Source organism: Triturus cristatus, chromosome 3_2 (genome assembly GCF_964204655.1).
Source record: "Triturus cristatus chromosome 3_2, aTriCri1.1, whole genome shotgun sequence".
Lineage (NCBI taxonomy): Eukaryota > Metazoa > Chordata > Amphibia > Caudata > Salamandridae > Triturus > Triturus cristatus.
This window is the reverse complement of record NC_140584.1, coordinates 490,700,219-490,724,768: the sequence shown is the minus strand read 5'-3', so window position 1 is coordinate 490,724,768 and position 24,550 is coordinate 490,700,219. Positions and strand designations below refer to the sequence as shown.

At 41.2% G+C, this 24,550-nt stretch overlaps 1 protein-coding gene across 9 annotated transcripts in view; it reads right to left on the bottom strand.

Annotated features, from left to right (window-relative positions):
- SCUBE2 (signal peptide, CUB domain and EGF like domain containing 2) overlaps positions 1–24,550 on the bottom strand; it is a 486,721-nt gene that overhangs the window by 150,995 nt on the left and 311,176 nt on the right. For 7 of the 9 annotated variants that reach the window (XM_085648142.1, XM_085648144.1, XM_085648145.1 and 4 more), the window contains 4 exons: positions 21,574–21,690; positions 16,637–16,759; positions 15,673–15,789; positions 14,255–14,341 (listed from right to left, as the gene is read on the bottom strand). In XM_085648142.1, coding sequence (XP_085504268.1) covers positions 14,255–14,341; positions 15,673–15,789; positions 16,637–16,759; positions 21,574–21,690 — 444 coding nt within the window. The remainder of the gene's footprint in view (positions 1–14,254; positions 14,342–15,672; positions 15,790–16,636; positions 16,760–21,573; positions 21,691–24,550) is intronic. The other 2 variants (XM_085648148.1, XM_085648149.1) reach the window with 1 other exon arrangement.

Here is a 24,550-nt window from a genome sequence, read left to right as displayed (position 1 = left end):
CTTTATGGGTGCCCGTCGGATATTGCAGCGCTGACCTGACGATCAGCAGGCCCATATGATGAAGCATGACACCTAGCTTGCTGGGTGTGTGAGGGCCCTATTTCCGAAAGGAGGGATTCCCTCCTCCTTCAAGGACAACCTATCAATGTGATATCACATAAACTCTCTTACTGTGTTCTGTGACCCACTGAGGAACTTCGTACAAATTTCTTGTAAAATAACTGACCAGCAATGTTTGTTCTGTTGTTTAGCCACAGAAATGTCGCATTAAATAGAAGACATAGATTGATACAGTTTAAATATGTACACAGATTTTATCATGCTCCTGTAAACCACACAGAATTGGTCTGAGGGAAGATACTCGTTGCTCGAGATGAAAAGAAGAGATGGGTAACTTTTTACACCTATTGTGGAATGTACCGACATAGACAAAATTGGTGTGGTGTGTTCACTTAACTCAACAATATGATAAATATTACTTCAGATCCTGATCCACTTGTAGCTTTATCTGGTTACACCAAGAATGTACCAGCATCAGCCTGTACATTTACAGCACTGCCATTGCTCGTGGCTCAAAGGAAAGTGGCAATGCGATGGGATATAGGCCCTGTGCCTACTACTTAAAGTTCGATAAAAGAGTTAATATACTGCAACACCATGTCAGACAATTTTAAGATGTAAAAATATTTGGGAGTACAAATGTACCTGATTAATCATTCTCCTAATAATTTGTCAATTGACATTGAATGGAATTAAAGAGGGCTCAACATCTCTATTTATACTAATAAGTAATGTGCTCACAATGGTCGTTATAGAAACACATACAAAAAACCCCCAATCATTTCCTCTGAAACCAGTACATTCCGTGTAAAATGCTTGACCATTGTAATTGTCCAAACTATGTGTCTAAATGATTGTACTGCCTTTTAGATTGTGACAATGAAAATTCCATCATGTATCTGTGACTGATACTCACGCTGGCATTCTCTACCATTCAAATTTAATAAAAACAAGTACAAAAAAAGCACACATAATTTCTTTAATTGCTACTTAGAGTACCATTATAGCAGTTACACTGGACTTCTCCTGGATAAATACCGTAATACTATACTATTGCTAATAATATCAACTTGTTTATAAATAGCTTTAAAAACCACATTTCTAAGCACGGAATTCTAACTTGTGAGTTGAAGATCAGAACAGTTTTCAGCGAGGGATATGTGATTTCCTTATCTGTCAATCATCATTTCCAAACAAACATTTTTATAAAGGTAATACACTGAAGATAGCCTAAGAAGGCTACATTTTCTATCCCATATTATCCTGTACAAGAATCAAAGCTGAGGGAAATAAGATTCTAGTGAACGTTTTAAAGTCTAACTGCCATTAATGCCCAATCTATGAGGGATCACCACAGCATCAATATCCTTTAATCCTTTCATCTAATGTCTTACGCAATAGTAAATAACACCTGTGACCAAATAAAAAAAACTGGAATTGATCTTTCTACTTCCTGTCATATAGATAAATAAGAATGAAAGAAGTCATTATGAATATTCCAGTCCGCCACTGAAAGGACGTGGGAAAATTGTGCTGATTTACTTAGTGATATTTCTTTATCGGAGCTATCGGCAGAGGATAGGGAAGCTAGTGATAGTGACTTAACAAGAGAGGAGATCATACGGGCCAATCGTGACTTGCAGTCCGGAAAGGCACCAGGTCCAAATGGACTGCCCCCCGAATTTTATAGATGTGTACCAGACACAATAGCTCAACCAATGCTGAATATGTTCCAAGTGGCAAAGGAGGAGGGACAGCTACCAGATGATTTAAGAATGGCCACCACAGTGGTTATCAAAGAAAGGCAGACCCCCTGAGTTATGTAGTTCATACAGACCCATTTCCCTCCTAAACTTTGAAGCAAACGTACTCGCTAAGGTACTGGCTAATAGATTGCATCCAATTATCTCCACATTAATTCACCCAGATCAATCCGGGTTCATGCCACACAGGCGCACCAGACTAAATCTCTGACAACTATATGGAGTCATGTCGTAACAGGGTCCCAATCAGCCGAAGCCACAGCGGTTCTGTCATTGGATGCCCGTATGGCGTTTAACTACATTGAATGGCCATACCTATTCGCAGTACTGTCCAGACTCGGTTCTGGTCCAAAGTTTTGTGCCTGGGTACGGCTACTATATTCTGACCTGTCGGCAACAGTCTGGGTAAATGGATCAGTATCCAGGCCCTTTATGCTATATAGGGGCACAAGACAGGGCTGCCCCCTCTCCCCACTCATTATTGCGATGGAACTTGAGCGGGTTGTAGCATGGGTGCGCAGGGACCCTCTCGTATACGGCATAGATATTGGGGGAGGTTAGGAGGAACGAATTTCCTTATATGCAGACGATATACTACTGTATGCATACAAACCCCGCCAAACATTCCACAGAATTATACATGTCTTTCGAAGTTTTGGTAGCTACTCGGGCTACCAGATGAATTGGGACAAGTCACTCATTTTTCTCTTAGCTGGAGAGGTCCCACCTCTCACATCTGTCTGTACAGCCCTTGCACAAAAAGACAAATTCAAGTATTTAGGGATCTGGATAACTAAATCAGAGAGAGAATTTTTGGCCCTGAACCTATATTCTCAATTGGAGAGGCTGCGAGGGGATTGTGCCATTGGAGACAACTCCCAGTCACGCTCATGGGTCGAGCCGTACTGTTCAAAATGATGGCCCTTTCGCGACTCTTATAAGTGTTTCAAAACACCCTATACCAGATCCCAGCAACATTCTTTCGAGTGAGTGGTGGGGAGTTGCGTACCATGTTATGGGAAGGGGGCAGCCCGAGAATTGCATTGCGTAAGTTACAGAAAGGAATATATGAAGAGGGGCTAGCGGTCCCATATGTTAGGAGCTACTACCTTGCATCCCAGCTCATAAACATTAATGACTGGGTATTTACAATCCGGACAGAACCAGCATACCGGGTAGACCTCCACGCTATGGGAAACGGAGGGTACCCAGTTATATTGTCTCGTAGAGATCATGCAAAACACTCCCTATACATACACAGACGGTGAGACAAACATGGCGAGCGGCCACAAAACTAGTAGGGTGGGAGGCCAAACTGACAGAACAAACCCCACTCTGGGATTGTGATTGGCTGGGTGAAGTGGGGAGGCTCCGGGGGGTTTCATAAGTGGGGCATTATTGGGATAGATCGCCGAGGAGCGGTCTGGCGAAAGGGGACTATGTTTAAATTCGAAGATTTACAGACAGAATTTCAGATGGCTGACGGAGAACGGTTTCGATATCTGAAGCTGAAACATGCCCTGGGATGCCACACACCGGAAGGAAAACAGTTTCCCGACTGGTCCCTGTTAGATGATAGACTACTCCTTGACCCGTTAACAGACAAGGCTATCTCGTTAACACATCAGAAGATAATGAATAATAATGAATAATTTACTGGATCCTTTAGGCCCTCTGAGGGAAGCATGGGAAACGGAGCCTATTAGAAGATGTCGATTGGGCTGAGGCCATACAGAGTCTATACGTGCTTGGTTCCGATTAATTCAACTTAGGATCCTACATAGGTCATACACTTCTCAGAAGCTCCAGGACAAAATAGGCCGCTGTGACTTGGGCCAATGTGCCAGGGGCAATGGGCTCATTTTTTCATATACTTTGGGCATGCCCCAAAATTCAAGGATACTGGACTAAAGTGACCAGCATAATGTGTGCAGTAGTGGGTCTGCAAGTTCCAGCAGAAGCAAGGTGGCACCTGCTGGGTGTAACGGGAAAAATTACATGGCCTAAACACACCAAGGTCTGGCTGATGTTAGTTGCTATGGTGGCAAAGAGGACCTTCGCTAGGGCGTGGGTTGCCATAGAACCCCCAAAGACTAGTGATTGGAAACAAGAATTAGATTGGTGCAAGCAAGCAGAGAAAGTAGTTTAGCAGAGGATGCCCAAAGAAATGGGAAAAGATTTGGGGTGCCTGGGATAATTATAGAACTTAGGTGGCAGGGCAGGGGGAAAGGTTGACACAAGAGGTACACACACATAGGAGGCTGGGCATCATTTGGGACACCTCGTTGAGGATTGAAATTGCATTGTTCTCTCTTCTACTACAGCTAGATTGAGATATATGTATTATTGTGATTGTGTATGATACAGCAGTTTAATAAAAGACTGTTAAAAAAAAAAAGAATGAAAGAAGTCTAAAGAAATTGCAAATTGCACATAGTATCTTTAAATAGTAATATTCATTTTCTGGGTGTGTAGAATAGCCTTACGGCATAGCCGACCTCCCTCCATTTTGCCCTAATTCATGTGTGAGATAAAATCCTTCCAGTATTCTGGATCTCCAAATGTGCAGAGGTTCCCTTTATCTCTGTCTTTATATATTAATGGTATAAACAACATAATCTAGATGTGACGATGAATAACTAACATTGGACCTTGGGCAAATTATGCTTTGCCCATTCTTCCGGTGTTCTTTGCAAAATCCGCTTCTCTCTTAATTAACTAGAAAAAAGAATCAAGGAGAAATGTTTAAATGTGGCTGTGGTGAGTATCCTTCTCTTGTATCAAATCCACCAAGCCGTGAGGTATTGACACCTTGATTTTTATTCTCATATGATTGCAAGTATCCACCTAAGCGTAAGAAATCACAGGGGGCATTCAGAAACACCATAACAGTAGGTTTGTACAACAAGGCGTCTAAGCCTTTCCCGTTGCTATTATAGGTGGCCTACCATTGTTTCCGCAGCTGTCTATCCCTCAAAAATCATATTACGCCATATACCTTAGCAATTCCATTATTAGGTATGCCTAGAGGTACCAGGACGACGCTGCTGGCTAAACTTACAGCCTGGCATGAGGCAGGCATTCATACCTTAGGTGACCTCTACAGGGATGGCATACTTATGTCTTACGATACCTTTACACAGGAGGAGGGAATGCCATCAGGTAATTTTCTTGGTCACGCCTCTTGGACAGGCACATTACAACACCACTGGGGAGATATCACACAAGAGCTACAAACACATCTCACACTCCAGTACATACATGTCATGGGTGAAGGGCGACATCTTACTCTGTAGTTTGCAGACACACTCCACATGCAGACTGCAACTGATTTGGCATCCCTACAAAAGCGCTGGGAAACAGATCTGGCTAGTCCATGCCCACCCAGGCAATGGGATATGATACTGGCTAGCCCTACATTTGGCCCCCCGCAACACCAGTTTTCGATTAATTCAGTATTATATAATACATATGGCATATCTTACCCCAAACAATATGAATTGATATTTTCACTGACAGGATGCATGCTGTCCCCGATGCAGTCATCATGATGCTGACATTTTACATATGCTGTGGTCTTGCCCCAAACTGCAGCACTACTGGGAGAGGGTCATGCGGCACCTGTTCGCATGCACTGACAGACATCTTTCCAAATTATGGGAAGGCTGTACATTGGGAATATTCACAAGAGACAAGAAACCGAGCTACTACTAAATTCTTGGACTTTGGCTTTGAGGTAGCTAAATGCCTCATCACAAGACGCTGGAAATCCAGTGACATGCCGTCCCTGCTGGTCTGGTCGCATTCTATACTTAACTGGGCTAGAGTGGAAGGAGTGTTTCTGCAGGACGGATACTTTGGGTCTGTGCAAATTCCCTATCTCGTCCAGTTGGGACGCGATCTTAATGGCCCTCCAATTGGCATTGCGCCCTGAAGGGGATGCAGATGACTTGGCCAAGAACATACCCACAGGTCATGGCTTCAATATTTGTAATGTTACTGAGTGCACACACTGCGATATATGGAGTGATGCAAAACAGAAATGTATTGTAATGTTGGTATTTGACATCTTGCGAACGGATAATGCATTGCCTGACAGCAAACTTTTCTTTTGTTTACTCTCTTGTTGCTATCCCTAATTTCACTTATTTTATTTAAGGTTTTATTATTAATTTTTATCTCCTCCTGAATATAATTCATATGCATGTTTGATGTTATTAACACGGTATGTAGCAGATTATACAGCAATCTTTTACTCCTACTCTTTGTGCCCAGTCTCTGACGGAGTGTACTCCACCTCCATTGTAAATTGTATACTCTCACTAAATTATGCACCATTGTGGACACCCCTGTATTACTGTATACTGCTCATTTACCTGCAATAACTGTTTTATGAAAATCAACTAATAAACGGATCAAACAAAAAAACAGCATGTTTGTACAAAAGGGGGAGTTACTTTAAGCCGTAAGATTGATCATTCTTCTTTCATACCTGGAGCTTGATCAAAACTTAAATGCAAATTTCAACATGTCATTGCAGAAAAAAATATACATACTAAAGTGTCCAAAATTGTCATCATTTTAAACATGTTCAGATTGATATGCTTTTTACCAACAGGAGGGTAGGCAAGTTGACTTAGTTTCTCTTCTCCACCAGCCACTATGAAACATATGACCACAGCATCTTCTAGACCCCTCTGCCAATGTCCAGATATTTAAACTTTTTTCCAACATACTTCCACCCTTGCCTTTGTTTCTGGATGCTGATTATTCAAAAGCTGAAACGCTTGTGTGTGCGCTCGTTATTACCACATCAATAATGTTTGCCTTAACCCCACCCCATTCATTTTTGCATGTTTTGTGCATACATGAATCACTTGTTGGAGAGTTTTCTTCAACCGTACATTGCAACAATTGTTCTGGTCCCACCTCCCTTGGAGTTCAGTCAATATTGAATTATTTCTAGGGCCCCTCAGTTTTTTTTTTGCATCATCAGCATGTCAAAAAAAGGGTGCAAGGGTTCATTTCTGTGACTTCGTTACATTAGACTACTATTGTATTTCTGGAATTTCTTTTTTTTATTTCCAAGCATGACTTTCATAACTTTTATTTGTGCATAAAACATCTTGTGTGTCCTGGTCTTCAAAGGCGCTGACTGGGTTTTTGTTTCATTTAGCGCTTTATAGATACACAAAGCACTGCAAACAGGTGTCAACTAGATTTTCTTCTTCACTCTGACACCTTCTAAATGCATACCGATAAGTGGCTCTGTGTCTATGATCAATTGCAAACATTTATCCAAATATTTATGCTGTTGCTTTGTGTGATATCCTGCGAGAGGGAAACAAGACTGAATTCTCCATAACAGCATTCAAGTCTTCAGTGGAGCATGTATGACTAGAATTGGGGTGGAGGAATGCATCTTCCAGTTATGATTGTGTATAGATCGCCCAGTGAATGTGGATGCTCAGTGCTCCCTTTTACCTGTTCTAATGGGATACCACACTGATGTCAGTTTTCCACTTTGTTGTTCATGCTTTTTTTTCCCAGTCACTGTTAGAAGATGGGGTCGACCACCTCGGGAGATGAAAGACTAGAGAGCATGAAAATACTAAATTAAAATTGTCATGGTATTCATATCAGATCAACAATTCACTGGTATTTATATTAAAATGCAGGTGTTTTTTCAAAACTGTCGAGTGCAAGCACAATATATGACGAATATTTCTATTTATGGAATATGCAGTAAGATGCATAAGCAACACATAGATCAGCAAAGGAAGAAGTCAGATTAAATATTTGCACATAGAATTCACAAGGGCAATTAGACCCAACATACTATTATTCTGCAAAGCATTGGCAAAATTCAAGGTAATAGTAGAGAACTAGACACCCTTTATCATAGTGCAAATACATGCAGTAATTGAAACTGATAATTTATATAATCCAATCATTCCTTAGTATGACACTAGTTGCCATCTACCTAAAATGTGTTAGTTAGATGAATTAAAATAGTGTTAAAGTGTTGCAAGAGGAAAACAAACGAGGCTCTCTAAGTTCCAAAAGCCCATAACAGGAGACGGGGTTAACTGCCTGATGCACTAGAAAAGCTGAGAACCATTCATGCTATTTATAGGGTTTTAATGGAAGTGCTACAAGATGTTTTTGAATGGACTCTGTTATTAGCAATTAGCAAAGCCCTTTGTACAGAATGCAACCAGTAATATGAATGTCAAGAATTTTAGGATGGACGAATAATCGAATGCATGTGTAAAGCAATTACTAAAATAGATTTAATCTAAACCCTTCATTAATTAAGAATGCAAACAACTATTTGGCAAATCCTGTAAGAAATTTCATTTTGACACAATCAATTGTGTCAAATTATAATGCTTAAACCTTTCCAAGTCTTGAACCCAGAGTTCAATATACACCACAAGAAATAAATAACAATTTACAACTGAGTCTCAATGTATACCTAAAGTGTCTCTACCTAGACAAAGAATATGGTGACCCAACGGGGGAAGATCAAGATTGTTGGCTGAGCAAAACTAATTATGGCATCCGATGCTGACACAATTCTTAAAGGTAGAGGTGAGCATGAACCACGTGCCCAAGTAAGCAAGCATGGGAACTTAGAACTAAAGCCAGGCGCATAACTCAAATAATGGAAACCCATGCAGGGGAGGGCTTCAAAACTTGTCATCAACTAGCATTAACAAACCCTTATAAAGTTCATAGTATTTATACCCATCTTAACACAATTGTGGCTCGCAATATTGCAGACGGTGGTATGGACATCCAAGTAATTTGGAAATGGAAGATAGTGAGGTTAAGGAGTTCAGGAAAGAGATCTTTTAAGGTGAGAGAAAAGCTACTGAGTATTATGGTCACTTCAACCTGGAGAACCATCACAGACGTGTGGAATGAATGACAAAGTTGAATTTAAAATAGGCATTGTCTTTCACGTAGATCAGAAAAAAATGAAACGGATATAACCCGATGCATACGACCAGTACAATCCTTTCTGAGCAAGACAAGTCCATGACTTCAAGAAGAAGGGGAGGATTTATCCAAGTCATCAGCGCATTGACATATCTAGCTATTTGATGTAGAGTTGGTTAACCTGCTTAATATGAAATAAAATCAAAATACTAAACATCATTTGTATAAGCATGCTTTGAATTGATGGCACAAACTATAGATTTAATGTCAAAGTATTAGAAACACCTATGGATTTTGCCAATTAATTCTGCACACCCCTCATAATTAAAGGCCAGCCATAACTAAACCTCCCAGCATGTACCTTTTAACTTGTGCTGAGAGCTTACTTTAATGCTCCCTTTATGGGCAGCTGTAATGTTAAACTCAGATCAATTACTGGGCTAAATTAATAAACATAAATTATATTAAAAGTGCAGGGAGCAATAGGGCATTGTAATCAAGAGCGAGATCCTAACCGATGCTATTTATCTAACCATATTGCTATGCCCTGCGATCAGTCGGCAGTTTTGCCGTGCTCCTGTTCCTCTATCCCAAGGTCGTTAACACCTTGGCCTCATTGCTGCCGCTGAATACTGAAAAAAACCTTCAATAACAAGTCCTGATGATGACCCAGTCCAGCTGACATTGGGTTTGAAACATTGACATATAATAAATACTGTCTGTTGTATCACAGAAGCAGGCTAATGTTGTTTATGTCTGTAAAGTTATTATGAATATGATTATGCAGTAACAATCTGTTTAAGATAACCCGGAAGTACTTTCATTGGGAACCTGGTCTGTTTCTTTGTATGGCTCCCATGCCCAGGTCACCCTGTATTTCCAATGATGTCCAACAAATAGAGGCTTACTTAGGAGGAACACCACAACATTTAGACTCTATCGTCAATTTATACATGGTTTCTCTAGTGTTATCTCAATGATGCCAAAAGGCAGATTCTAGTAGAAGATTGGCAACAAGTTTGCCCGTCAGTACGATCTTAAAGACAGTTATTTTGCTAAAACTGCACATACAAATCTGGGTGTGCCGGGGACTGACAAATCTATCAAACCGTGCCAAACTATTGAGCTGTTATCCTTGCAGCAGCTGGGACGCCTCTTATTCATGGTGCATGAGATTGAGGAGAGGTGGGGGATCCACTGGTTTGTTTTGCATCGATTCCACCGACCTACAGGACACAAGCGAAATGGTAACCCCACCTGTGTTTAGAACATAATATGTGTGGACACTTTCTGCTATTTAGGGCATAAGAGGTTATGATGAAAATGTGTCTGTTACACCAAAGGCTAAACATCAAGTCTATTGTAATATGCTTGGTACTGGTCTCCAAATGAAATACAAATTTAGCAAAAAAGAAGACTGCTCTGCCTGAACAGAGATACATGTTTACTGCAATGTCACGTTGTTAGTGAAAGAAAATCGTGGCACCAATCCTGCACAAACAAACACATAAAGGAAAAATACAGTAAGTTCTATTGATTTTACTTATTATGTAATGAAGGAGCTCACAATAAACGTTGCAAATTGAGATATTCAGAAAGGTTTCGCACTGTACACAGTTATGGCTACTAAAACATGTGTAGTGCTTGTGTATGCTCCTAAAATGGATCTTGGTGTGTGGGTTTTAATGCTCGCATTAAAGCTTTGATATATGGCCAGGCACTTCCATGTAGATATGTACAAGATTTGAATCACCTGTGATATGTAACAGCTTAATCGACAGAAGAGGAAAAAGTTTACTCATCTGGGCTCTTAAGTTAAATCTTGTAATTATGAAAGGGTATGATAGGGGGAACACCCCCAGCATCGAGTATCAAGAAGCTAATTTTTCAGTTGCATTATATCATCATCGTGTAAAATGTCGGTCATCTGCATGACATGCAAAACTATCAAGGGCCAGACAGCGGAATGAAAAGTAGCCCTGGCAGAAATGTGCAAACCAGCCCCTCTGCCTTTGTCTACTTGCGCAATCTCGCTTTCATTTATCCATTCTCTCCTTCTCTCCTAACTCTTCTCTGATAACATTTCCATATTCTCTCTACCTTGCTACTCCCTCCTTCTCTCTTGATCCTTTCTGTGCCAGCTGTAATTAACATCTAGGGCTGCAAACAGGGGGAAATGGCAGCGGCGCCAGGAGTGGCCCTGGGCTTTCAAAATTCAGCATTCAAGGGCTGCCACACACTGAGAAATTGCCCGGTGCAATAGAAGGCCTATGTGGCCCAGACTGTCATGCTTTAACGTTGTCCCATTTATTACATTCCATCTTTGAAGGAGGCCTGGAATGCATTTATTTTGACACAATTGTCAGAATGATGTTATTTAGAAACGAACCTCTCTCTTTTGCTCTTATTAATATTATAACTGTTAGTTCTGGGACTGCCACGTATCTACTACTGCCCTTCATTTAAGGCAGCCGTCGGTGGACTATGCTTATTGAAAGATTATCCTGGCTGTAATCTCGTATACCCTTGAGCACTCTCTTCGTGTTGCCTGAAAGCAGTTCAGTGGCTGAGCTGTGGGAGAGGTCTACTACCTGCATCGATAACAACATTAGCAAACAATCACCGATAATATATGAATATGAACCCACACGTCAAGCCTTCAAACAGACTGTGACTGGGAGAACAATCGGGTATTTTGCTGGTTATAGCTACACGGTTTAGGCCAGCATTTCCCAATGATCCATGGTGTCGCTGCTGAACCTTCACCGCAAGACTTTCAGATGTGTTGGGAACGGCTCTCATAAGTAGAAAGAAACAGATTTGAACTCTTGTACAAGGAGCATTATTTTTAAAAAAAAGCAAAAGAAAAAAACACTTGCAAGGTAAAGTGGCTGCCATGGCTCATATTTGTTATGAGGCAACTTTTATTTTTAGACGGGGCTGAATTTTTGTCAACATTAGACCAACATTTTTACCTCTCACATGTATATTGATGATGCACACCAACCTCAAACGTACTCCTTTGTACTTGTTTACTTAACACCATCTCAAAAGCCAGTCCAATTATCACATATAATCAGTCTGATCTTGACACACTGTACATAAAATCAATGCTCTGATGTAAATGTGTGTTGCACATATCTTTTTTCTGTAAATCAGGCTAACAGAATACATGCTACTGTTCTACCCCTTTGGGATTCCACTGCATATTGCTCTGCTGCATGCATGTACCGGTTATACCTACCCACCTGTAAATACCTCGTTGCTTGCATTTTTAGTCAGCTAATCATGATGGTTTTATACATCTGCATTTGTAACTTTGTGCAAACGTTTCTGATGAAACAATTATTTTATAACAATCTTTTATCAAAGGTAAAACATATATATCAAACATGAATAAATGAATCCATAATTGGTTAATACTAACTACTATTACATCAAAAATTGTCTGATGGATTGTTATTGGAAATATCAGAAATGGAGAAATCCAGCCTTAGCCAGGATTCCCAAGAAAATAAATTAGAACCAGCTTGAGGAAATTAATCAAGATGTTACTGACTTCAAGGAATGCCTCTTAAATTAAACAAATATGAGAAATTAAAAAAAGATATGTTAACCTTAAGTCATGAGAGATCTTTTCCTTATGTGAAGGATGAATACTTTCACGAGCCAACATTACCCCTTAAATAAATTTCTCTGTTTTTAAAAGTCAGGAATGCAGTTCTATGCCAAAAATCTGGGCTTTTGGTCATATAGTAGCAAGTAAGAGAGGTAACTAGGGACTTCAGATCCCAAAGTGTAACAAAACATTTAAAAAAAGAAAGGGTGCCGCACAGAATTTGTCATTTACGTGTACTCCCTCCTAAATATTGTCTTAAATGCTTGCTACAAAACATTCATTTACATGATCATATCCACTTGAAACAATGAGTCACATATAAAAGAGGGACAGTATCTCACTTATTTTCTTTTTCAAGATGGCACCAACAACCAGGATACATATTAAATAAATTTATTACAGGTCCAAATCATCTACAGTTCAAATCCTGCGTTTCTGGAAAAACTATGGTGACCCAAAGCAATGGGCAGATTCTTTTATAATAAAACAGTCATGTGCTGGGCATTCCTCCTTAAGGTTAGATACTTACAAGTATATAAAGAGACTGTAAATGTCACAAGAGGGAAAAATCATTGAAAAAGAAGTGCAGGATAGGTCATACACTGAGACAAAAAATAAATCCACAAAACATTCAAGTAATGGAGTTTCAGCCATTGCTGTAGATAGACCATAATCAAGTAAATCCACCTGATACCCCAAATGTGAGGCAGGACCACTGACCCATCAAGGGAGACTTTAAACATTGTTTCTCAGTTTGTGAACTCATACATAGAGCCTGAAGGCCAAGGAAATAATATGTGAATAAACTGCTTCAACACATGAATACCTTTCTGTCCACTTCCAGGACCCCTTTCTCTAAACCTCCCTTTGGCATACTGTGATGCAATATCCTACCTAATTCTAATCTCTGTCCCCCAACTGCAGAGGATCAAATCTATCAAGATAAAGAAATGAAGCCCCCAACACCATTACACCAGCTGCTGATCTGTCTCCAGTTATTGATTCCACAGCTTTTTTGTAATGCTAGACCAAGATATACACACTACGATACCATGCAGCTTTGAGTTAGGTACTGGACACGATGGAAGTGGTGGAGACAGGTCTGAAAGATAACCTCTTCATCTGCCACTGATTGCCATTCACACTGAGGGTCATAGTTTCTACACTGATAGAGATTAGTGACAACTCTTGAAAGCCTGGTATGATATTGAACCCACTGCTATCACTCTGTTTATTTATCTCCTCCTTATGACACCTATCTACTGTTTATACATTATAAGCTTAACAACATAAGGTGTTAGGTCAGAGCAATTCATTTTCCTAGATAAACTTTTAGCATAGGTCAGATCATCTCTCAGATTATTAGAAACCAGAAGGATTACATGCACAGTCCTATTATCTCTGCCAACTGCATGAGGCAAAAAACAAAGCTACAAGCCATCTAAGCATGGGAAGTACCCTTACCATGGCAGGCAGTCAGGGATGCATAGACTGATGTCAGCATTTAACCACAGTGCTCAAAGGGCCCAAAATGTGGTTTATTTCTGTGGTGAAGGTTATTTCAAAAACTAAAAATGTCCTTTGGTCACTGATGGAGCAAAGATGTCTTAAGAAATGGGTAATGTAGCAGTACCACCATTGCAAAATCGCACTTCACAAACTAATTTGTAACCTGTCTCAGTGGACCCAATTTTGGAGGGATTGGCTAAGAAGTTTTCTAAAGATACCTAAAACACAAAATCGGGATATATGACATAAAAAAGTTAAGATATGCTTGAACCTACACTGGGACAACAATCTGTAATTAGAATCTTGTATTCTGTGAACAGAACCCATCACTATCACATAATACATATTATAAAATTACCTAGGCTGGCTGATTCGTTTGTTCTATGCTGCTTGCTTTTGGATTGGGAAGGGAATCCACAGGATACAACATACAAATCTTGAAGACCTATACAGGGCACATAATTATGTTATGTTATGTTAGTCCACCTTGTATAGCGCAACAGCTGCCTCAGCGAAGAGACGTTCCGGCACTTTAAATAATGTGCTAATTAAATAATGTGATTTGGGTACAGGCATATAACAATGACATAATCAGAGCAAAGTAGTTTGGGGGCTTAAGACATACATTGTTATTAAAAAAAATATATTTCACAGTGGTATCAAAAAAATAGGCTGAGAACCACTGCTGTGGCAATTTTAGGCACATTACACTGTTATAACATTACACTGTTGTAAGTTTAACACTTTTGCATGATTAAAAAACATTTACAGAAATTTCTTGCAAGACAATACAGTGCTCCTACGTTTCTCAGGTAAAGGCCCGAGTAGCTCATACAGTCCAGCATGCAACTACCGGGATGAAAAAGCATATATTGTGCATCTGCCCAAATATTCAAAATGTTGAAGGTACCTACTGTCTTTTTTCAAAGAGTTAAATCTACACATGATTAGGGAAGCAACACAATGTTGCTTCATCATGCAAACTAGCTCCTCCATAACTGAAAATTAACTACATTTCTGGCCATGCATACAGGAAGTCGGAGGAAGCCAGCACTATAACTTTGGGGCACACTTACACAAAACTCAAAGTCAGCTGGAACACTGACAAAAAAACCTTTTGTGACACAAAGTGAAAGTTTATGAAAGTCATATTGAAACAGTCTTAGAAAATATATCCTTTCAAACCCAGAGCATGCTGAAAAGACGAGAGATATTAACATCTTCTATGTCAGGTATATATGATAAGCACTGTTGTCCTATGCCTGTTTTAAGTATAATGTTTTTCTTTAATTTATTCAATAAAGCGTTCATCTACCATACATTCCAGTGTAATTTATTGCATTCTGGAGGTTGTACAAGAGTGTTGCTATCATTAGTGCAGTAGGTACAGTAGCACTAGACCCCGAAGATGTAAGGGTCAAACTGCACCCCAAGTATAGCTGTTATCACTTCCAACCCAATGGGAAAGAGTCCCTTTTCCTGGATGCATTAGAGCCCGTGGAAACTTTGCTACACCACTGGATTAGTACCTCGGATTTTAAAATCAACAAGATTACAAATCTAAGAATGCAAAGAGAAAACCTGGGCTGATGAGCGACTCGAGCTTGGAACTGAGAAAACAGAGAGCTCTGGATAGAGGCCTCCACTGTAACACATAAAAAGGCCAGCATGAAACAAGACCTCAGGGATGGCTGTCTCGGCAGGTTTCTTATTGCATGTCAACAGGTAAGATAACTAAAGACATGAATCACATATGTTGGGCTTTGTCGTACTTACCCGGAACAAAGTGGACATCGGATGGGCAGTTTAAGATGCACCTATCACTTCCAGCATTCTTAGCACAGCGCAGTAACACTTTTGGCGATACATTATCTGGCAGGAGCCTCTCTACTTCTAAACGAGATGAAACATAAACATTCATGGGAACAGTAGAAACTTAGCATGTGTCATATTTACGAGGCGCGCAGGTACACACAGTGGATGCGGGGTCCATCTTGCAGCTTCGGGGCTCTCCAGGCGTGGAAAGCCTTAATTAACGTGAGCTCTGCTGTCAACACAGTGAGTGCTCGGGTGGGTTTACACAAACTCTTTCATGCTGCGATACCATAATTGTAACTGTGTTTTAAAGTAACAGAAACAAAAGACTTATTCATGCAGAAGAATGTGATTTTTTTTTAATGTATTTAAACACGGGTCTAGCGTGCACGTAGGGGTCAACCGGGGGCTTTACAAGGCCATGGTCGCTGGCCATTAGCCATGGGCACCTCAAGTAGAACAGGATGCTTATTACAGGTCTCTGACGATTAAAGGGTTGGAACGCACTTTTAAGGAAAGGAAAAAATCCTCTTTAATTACACAGCCTGACATTTGTTTTGCTGAAATACACAGTAAAAACAAGATTGAAATCACCATGAATCTCACACCCGTATATAATTAGCCATTGCATAAAAACACCAGCATCTTAATATATGAAGAAGAAAAGCATGAAAGAAAACAGGGCAAGCCTAGATCAAAAAGGCACAGGAAAGGAAGCACCGAAAGGCCCACAAAGTATCTCCTGTTTTTCACCTGTTTCAACAAGGTGGCCGCGAAAGCCCATGAGTCAGCAAAGCAGAGGGGTCACGAGACAGGGCTCCATGCTTGCGTGCTGGTTAGAGGCGACGCACACGAAAACAACACGGGCCTCCTAACTAATCGAGCACCGAGTGAATGAAACCTCGTCCGCGCACCGCCACCTTACCAACACAGTCTCTCTTATTCCAGTGCAGTTTGCGGCTTGAGTGGCACTGGCATTCGAAGTCTCCCGGCGTGTTTACACAGGCCTCTTGGCACCCTCCGTTGTTCATGCTGCATTCATTGATGTCTGTGGAATACATATGAAAACGGCTTCAAGTGAGGATACAGCGACAGCTTATTTGCTTTACAGTAAATAAATGCTCATTTGTCGGGAAGGTGATGGAATTCTTGAGTTTAAAGCTATAAAAGTCCCCGGGTCTGTGTTTTAGTTGTCGCTTCTATCTGTAAAATATTTATCAGATTAAAAAAGGCGTAGTGATGAGAAATTAGCAAGGCTTTGATTTGCAATTTTATATAGCGCGGACATGGCCCGAAGGCATCAGAGCGCTTTACAACAGTAGCAGGATACAAGGGTACAGCACGTAAAGGGTTCATTCATTAAATTCGGACATTTGCATCGGTCGCTGCGACCAGGACACATGCAGCAGTTGGTCATGGGTCATACACGGTTCAAGTATCGATTAAGATGGTGGGGTCACACAATGAAAGTAGCTCGTATCCTGATGGAGAGTAACTTAAGTTTGGTGGCGGGTGATTGATTAACCCAGGTGCCTGTCAGGAGAAGCTTGAGGCTCGTTTGATGGCATTGGGCTCTGAAATCAACGTTTGGTACTGTATGTCTCAGCTTTTCCCATAGCTCACACAGAATGTAAAGGGCGCATACTGATATCATGATACCCCCTCCCATTTCCACTCGATAAGATACATAGCATTTTTCAAACTATGGAACCGTCATTATATTAACTAACCCGCTACATATCAGCTGTGTGCAAAGAAAATACACCACAGTTAAAACTGCATTGCACATGCCAACAGGCTTGGGGCAAAGTTTATAATGTGTCCCTTTTAAGATGTACTGCAAAAAACCCAACACCAACATGGTGGACAGACGCTGCCCTGGCCACATGATTCCAGCAACAGTGCAACCAAATGCAGTACATTTGCTACACATTTTGTATTGTGCATGCACCTATGTTATGTGGGTTGCAGTCACGCTTCCATTTTAGTCACTCTCAAGGAAGATTTTGGCAAGCAGTCAAGGACCAGCTCCAGGGAGGTGTGGTGCAGTATCATATAAATTTAACAGCTGCAGTAAGGATGTCCAGCCAGGGTTGCGGCTATATAAATATATTCATTGTACAAATGGTAATTCAACTCCTAGGAATCACAACACAGAGCTGTATATATTATTCACAATGAAGCACTTGTAAAAACAATCCAGCCGTAAAACCAGGGCCTCTGGCTAAGTACAATATATAAAGTTTGCAATCATAATATGACAGCAAACCTCAGCAATTTCCTGCAACGAATTTCTTAGCAATGCAGGTAATAAACAGAACAAAGCATTGAATACTGTTAGCAAGCAGTACATCACAGTCACCAGCTTACTGAGATAAGTGCATTTCAAAAGGGGGAATTAGCAACGCCTCTGTAAATGGACACTTGGGTGATGTTTACTGTTCAGTACCCTCATGTTTGTTACCACTAAAACACCAGAAGAGAACAAAACAAATGGCAAATGATCAACAATATAACTGCTCGGTGAGTGAATTTACTGACTCCAGTAAGTAAAGCCTTCCTCCCAGGTTTAGAGATGGTGATGAAGGTTGCTAAATAATTAGAGATTGCCTGGCTCTTGGGGCACGGTCAGCAGCCCCTTATCTGAGGGAGGGGTCTCCTCAGAATACTATTTGACCCACTGAAATGGTAGAGAGGTCCACAAGTATGATGGGCTTCACTAAGGTCACAAAGACCACTCAATCAAGCCAGTTGGAAGCCAACCAGGTTCTGGGCCACCTCAACAGCAGAGTCAAAATCATGAACAAAGGAGGAGATAATAAAAACCGGTGCAGTGACGGCAGTGCGCACACTAGGCACAGTGAGCCGGGCTCACTAACACTTTGTAGCTGTGTAATGCTTGGCCAGCCCTAGCCACTCTTAATGCAGCAGCAAGGATGATCACAGAAGCAAATAAATTAGACCACATCACCCCGCAATGAATCGTCTAAAGTGGCTGCCTATCGAAGCACGCTGTTGCTTCAAGACTGCCTGGCTCACCCACAAAATTCTGAACACTGGTAAACTAGCGTACCTTGCATCCAAACTCACAAAGGCAGGCCAAACAAGAAATCGAAGAAGCTACAACGCACTTCTCCTCATCCCCCCAAAAACAAACAAAAAGCCCTCTCCCGCTCCTTCTCAGGCAGTGCCCCCAAAACAGTACATATCAGAACTAACCCTTCCTTCCTGAGCTTCAAAAGACAACTGAAAGAATTCTTCCCATTCTTCCTCATTCAACACTCAATCATCCAGGAAATAACATCTAACTCACTTTAGAACTACCATCTCATTCTATCTTGTTTTCGCCCGCAGACTTTGCATAAACTTGACTCTCGTCACTTTAAGTACATTGTATTGTTACTGACTGATAATTGACTTGACAGTGTTGTAAAGCGCTCTGATACCCTCGGGTCTAGCCAGCGCTATAGAAAACTTTCAAATAAAAAAAAAATGAAATAGTCCGGTTTCTTTTGAAGCATTTCCTGCCCTTCCAGGTGCAGTATCCGCTCCTGTAGACTCTTTGGGCAGACGGGAGGCTTCTATACAGGCATTAGCAGGCCATCAGATGCCAAATCCACTGAGATGTCATATATAAAATACAAATGTGTGGCCTAAATGTAGATGCTGCGATATGCATTGTGCTCCTTATACCTCTTAGCTATTTTATGACTGTTTAAAACTGTACCAACTAGTTATATACCACTATTAAGCCAGACCAGATTCACTATCAGGTCTTTCTTGTTGCAAATCCATTTGGCTGGAGAGTTTTAAACAATAATGCACAGACTGATTGTCATTCAATCCGCTCCTCATGGCACTCCGTCATGACTCCACTCTTTCTTCATAGGTTCCTGGAGTAAATTAATTCCATGTCCATCACTGATGGATCATCGCACATTGCATTGTATTGGTCACTGCAGATATCTTGGTACACCTTGCAGTGGCTGCTGTGGTGGGACACCTTTTCTGTTCCCTCCAGACGCACTCTGCAACAAAGAGTAGCACTGGAAGAGGTGGGGAACAAGATTGTCGTCCGTGAATAGAACTTATCCTCCAAATGTCATCTGTACACAACAATAAATGCTCACAAACATTGTCAGATAAGTCTCTCAACAGGTGGAATGGGAATATTTTGGAAGCCTTTTACTGTAACACTCACTCTACTGTTCGCAGAGGGAATGGCAGTGCTGCTGCTTATGTTTGGAAAAATAATATTTACGCAGAGAAAAAAAAATGTGTTTAATGTCTGCCCCAAGCCTCTACTCAGTTTACATATACGCTTGTAACTTACATGTGGATGCCCGCAGGCAGCTCCCCTGTGTTCAATTATGCACCCCCAAAAATCACAATAAGCTGCAACTAGTCAGGGGTTTAACTGAAGGGGTTATGAGAGGTTACTCCCCGAGATTACAGTCTCACCCTTTAAGGTTTCACAACTGTATGCACCAGCCAAAGTGCAGAAGTGATGGCAAGCCATCGCTTGCTGCGTTAGCCTCTCCATGCAAACCTTAGTCTTCGGAGACTCAGCCTTTTAGTCTACCTACTCCAACTCGTCTACTAGCACCTCCATTTCCTCCAGAGAATCCTTCATTTTACTCATCTTCATCTTAATGGCCCTAGTCGTGGATCGCATGTCTTGAAGAAGGTTAGCAAGGCCAAATGGAGATCTACCTCTCCCTCCACATTCACCTACGGTTGATGGGCTTGGGCAGAGAGTGGAACTAAAAGGTCTTATGCTCGTGCCTTCTTCGATTGTTCTCCTTATGGGCTACGATAAGGCACTAGGACTCAGGTCACAATGAACAAAAACAGGGAGGGTACCCATAAGGAATGTACCATACATAAACATTACTCCCTCAGAAATGCAGTGATGTAGCAGGCTGGCATGCAAAGCCATTCGATCTTGTCTCCTCTCCTGTTTCCCCTTAAAGCCGACGCTTGCCAGCTCTCCCTGGTGCCACCATTGTACAGTCATAGACAGGAAAACGTCCCACAGGTGCTGACCCGGTTTCAACAAAAGATCCTCAGGCACAGCTGAGGGGCTCCACAAAATAGCCTCACCCTACCAGGAGAACTCCTCACTCACCGTTGCATGGCGACCCTGGAACCGAGCTGTGATGCAGCGCTACCATCTTGTATCAAAAAAGCAGATATGGGGTGGAAGGGCACACCACGCTTGCAAATGTATGGGTTGTTCTTTGGGCTGGTGCAGTTCCACTTTTATTCTGGAAGATCTCAAACATCTCAGGGTCATAAATCAAGCACCCTCTTAGTCCCCAGAAACGTAGTCTTTTAGCCTACCTGCAATAACCAAATGCCAAATGGTGGTTCATAACGGACTATTGATGACTGATTTGGAGTTGCACTGTCCCAAAAGCTACTCCTTTGGGCTGGCTGCAGGACAGTACTCTTTACATTAGATGGGCTTCTGTCAGTATAACAGACAAGAATATCAGCATGGCAAAATGTAGTGGCTTTGTTTTGAAATAGCTTTGAAAATGAGACCAAGGTTCCTGTCATAATGTTTGAGCTTCAGCAGGTGTGAGATGCAGTCTGTGCCGATTCAAGTAGATCTAGCAAGTGGAGTTCAACAAATAATTTTAATTGAAGTGCAATGTGATTTGCAAGCACAGCAACAAAGATCAGTGGTTCGTCTAATGCTTTATTTCCTTTTGGTTCTCAAAATACTGTACAAAACTATCCTTCAGGCACTCTGCTGCAAAAGCTGCCACTTCGATCAATGGTACGAGGAAACAGCGTAAGGTGCTATCACGTAGGTTTAGGAGTAATCGAAAAATGTCAAACATTTACTCTGCTTACCTCCGCAGTGCGTTAATCCATACAGGATGTAACCTTTCTTACAGGTGCATTCAAATGTTCCTGGATGATTGATGCAGGTGTGGTCGCACGTTCTTTCGAAGGAACACTCATCAATGTCTGCAAATTAGAAAGAACTAGATTGTCACCCCTGTGGTGGCGCTGGGAAGCTGCACACATTGCATCTCTAAGCACAGCTTGAGCTACTTTTGAAATAAATGCCACAGATACCACAAAGCTTCATGGTAGGACGATAAGATGTGCCCTCTGAAGTGTCCCTCATCACACATTCACATTTTCTAAATCTGATCATGCTGAGTGATTGCCTACTAGGCTCTCTCATCATTGAGGCTGACCAAGTTGGGTGGTTGTGCATTGGGGGCTAAGGCCAGCCTCTTGAGAGGGCTCTGTGACTACCTGCAAAGGACTCCCCCCCCCCCATCAAGAAACTCCGGAACTGAGGGTGCTCTCATAAACTGATCCCGTTAAAGCTCGGAGCCATTGACTTAACAAAACAGTTATGATGGAATTAACAAGGCAAAAAAGGGGCATGAGACATTCCCTATGTTATCAGGGTAAGTGGGCTCGGCTCGTATTAGACTGAAGAGCATTTCTTCCCTGAACGCTGTTTATTGGTGGATTACAGTTTTTAAGTTCTGCTTATAGTTCCTTGTGAACCTTCTAGCATAGTTTCAAATGGATTTGAGGATGCGGCAGAGGACTACTTTTCACAAGCTTGCGACTAACACCTTCCATTCATCTAAGTGATATAAGAGTTTCCGAACCATTGACACATCGAGACGTGCTACGTATAGAGCGCTATGTACAAGTCTTCAACACAATATTCTGTTTTCTTTTTTCAAGTGAACCAGATTCAGTAGAAACAAAGAATTATCATATAATTGGTCACAATGATTTCAGTTTTTATTATCGTTTAATTTCCTTGCATTGTTAACAATCGATATGTAATTGGATACACTGATTTGTAAAATTACTTTCATGAGTTAAATCCTTTAAACTGTAATCTGCTTTTGCAAGGCTACTATTCCATAAGATGTAAACCAAGCAAAGGTTTGTGCCCGAGGCACTACGTGTAGAGAAACGTAAATATCCAATGTGACAACACATTTGAATTTACACTGCATTCCCCCGTTTTGGAGGAATTTTAGCTATGCAGTGCAAGTTGTTTTGTAGCACTTTTCATTCACAAGCAACATCAATTAAAAAGATCCTTGTTCATTATGTTTAGCAGAACTATTTCATGAGGAGAAAAAAACTTTATTCACCATAAAATGTTTTAAATCGAACATTGAAACGCTTTGCTGTTTCCTCATTTAATATCAGTGTATGTTTAAACAAAGATTGACAATTTTTGTAATTCATCTCCTATTTATGCAAAAATATGTGTATGCTTATAATCCACTAGGACAGACTTGGGAAAATACTTTAATAAATTGCAGTAAATCTAGGTTTTCAAATGAGAATTCCTTGCACAGAAAGATTGCATTTAAGCGAGCCCAGTGTAAATATTTGAACTTGAGGTTTTGATTTAAAGCAATGGGAAAAAGCAACAGAGCGGCGAAAGTTCCTGTGGTTACTTAATGCCACTTTCAGAATTCATCTTTGACTTGAGCGGGCTGTCTCGGAAATGGAGGGATAACATTGGCAACCATATGCCTGCCTTTAAATTGGCAACTCCACACTTTCTGTAACTTTTCCAAAATCAACAACGGATTTTTAATGACTTCGTAATATATGTATGCATTTTGAACAGCATGTCTACAGTCCCGCTCTTCATTTAGCAATATTGGATAGCTAAGTGTACAGTTCAGCAACCTTCATATTTTTTGTGTTATGAATGGCTAGAAGAGGGCAACATCCAACATTCATGAGACATCGATTTAGTCAGCTCTAGAAATAAAAGCATGTTGTTTGTTTTCTCATTATAAGAAGTACAAGGATAACATTTAGCTATACTGGCACAGGATTACATGTGAACATACACAACAGCACAGTGCCCTTTTTGGGCTATTTAAATATGTAAGTAGAAAGAATGTCCATGCATGGGAGGAGGCCATGGATGACTTGGAGCATTTGATAACCGATAAGGATCTCAGGCTGGCTGGATTTCCACCAGCTTCAAGAACTCTATCGGGAAGCGTTCAGCCAAACATGTCTCCGCTTCTTTGGCAAATAATCCCCTGCTGACTTGGCACGACAATGTTGGACTTTTTTAGCCCCAAGGACGCAGGGACTTCTGTTACTATAACTCCACTGGGTGGTCCTATTATGGTTATTTCTAGGGGTAACTTGGGACCCAACCCAAGCACAACTATTACAGGACAAACACCCTGATGCCTACTTCTGCTCTCACCAGCAAGTAGGAACGATTCTACAATGAGTGATGTATGTCTAACTGAGACTCGTACTGAGGCTTTACCTGTACAATTATGCTGGGTGACTTGCGCTACTGGAGACAATTAGACTCAGGAAGCATTGGAGGCTTTTTCTCAGAATTGGATTTTTATGAGTCTGGTAGCCCTGCCACTTAAGATATGGACTGTGAGCATGATGTAGGGCGTGCGAGCGAAATAGTTGTAGCTAGTGGCTATCAGAGGCTCAGCCCCCAATAGTCCTTGAATAGTGGATGAAGGCACAGTAGAAATAGATCCCTCAGACGGTCCTCATAACAATGGGGCCATGGGTGATGTCAACAAGGATGAGTTAGTCTGGGTTCCTGAGGTAATAGAGCTGAAACCCGCCAACAAACTTCAGCTAGAGGCATGATCTCCCATGGCTCAGTCAGCCGTGGCAACTTGTGGTAATAATCCTCCTCCAGACTGTTCTTCAGATCCCCTTATTGCTGACAAACCAGAGTGGTCTATTCAGGTGGGAAAATTGTCAGTGGCTGGATTAACAGCCTCTCCTCCTTTATCTTCAATCTACAATCTGCTCCAACTCCATAGGAAGTAATACAAAA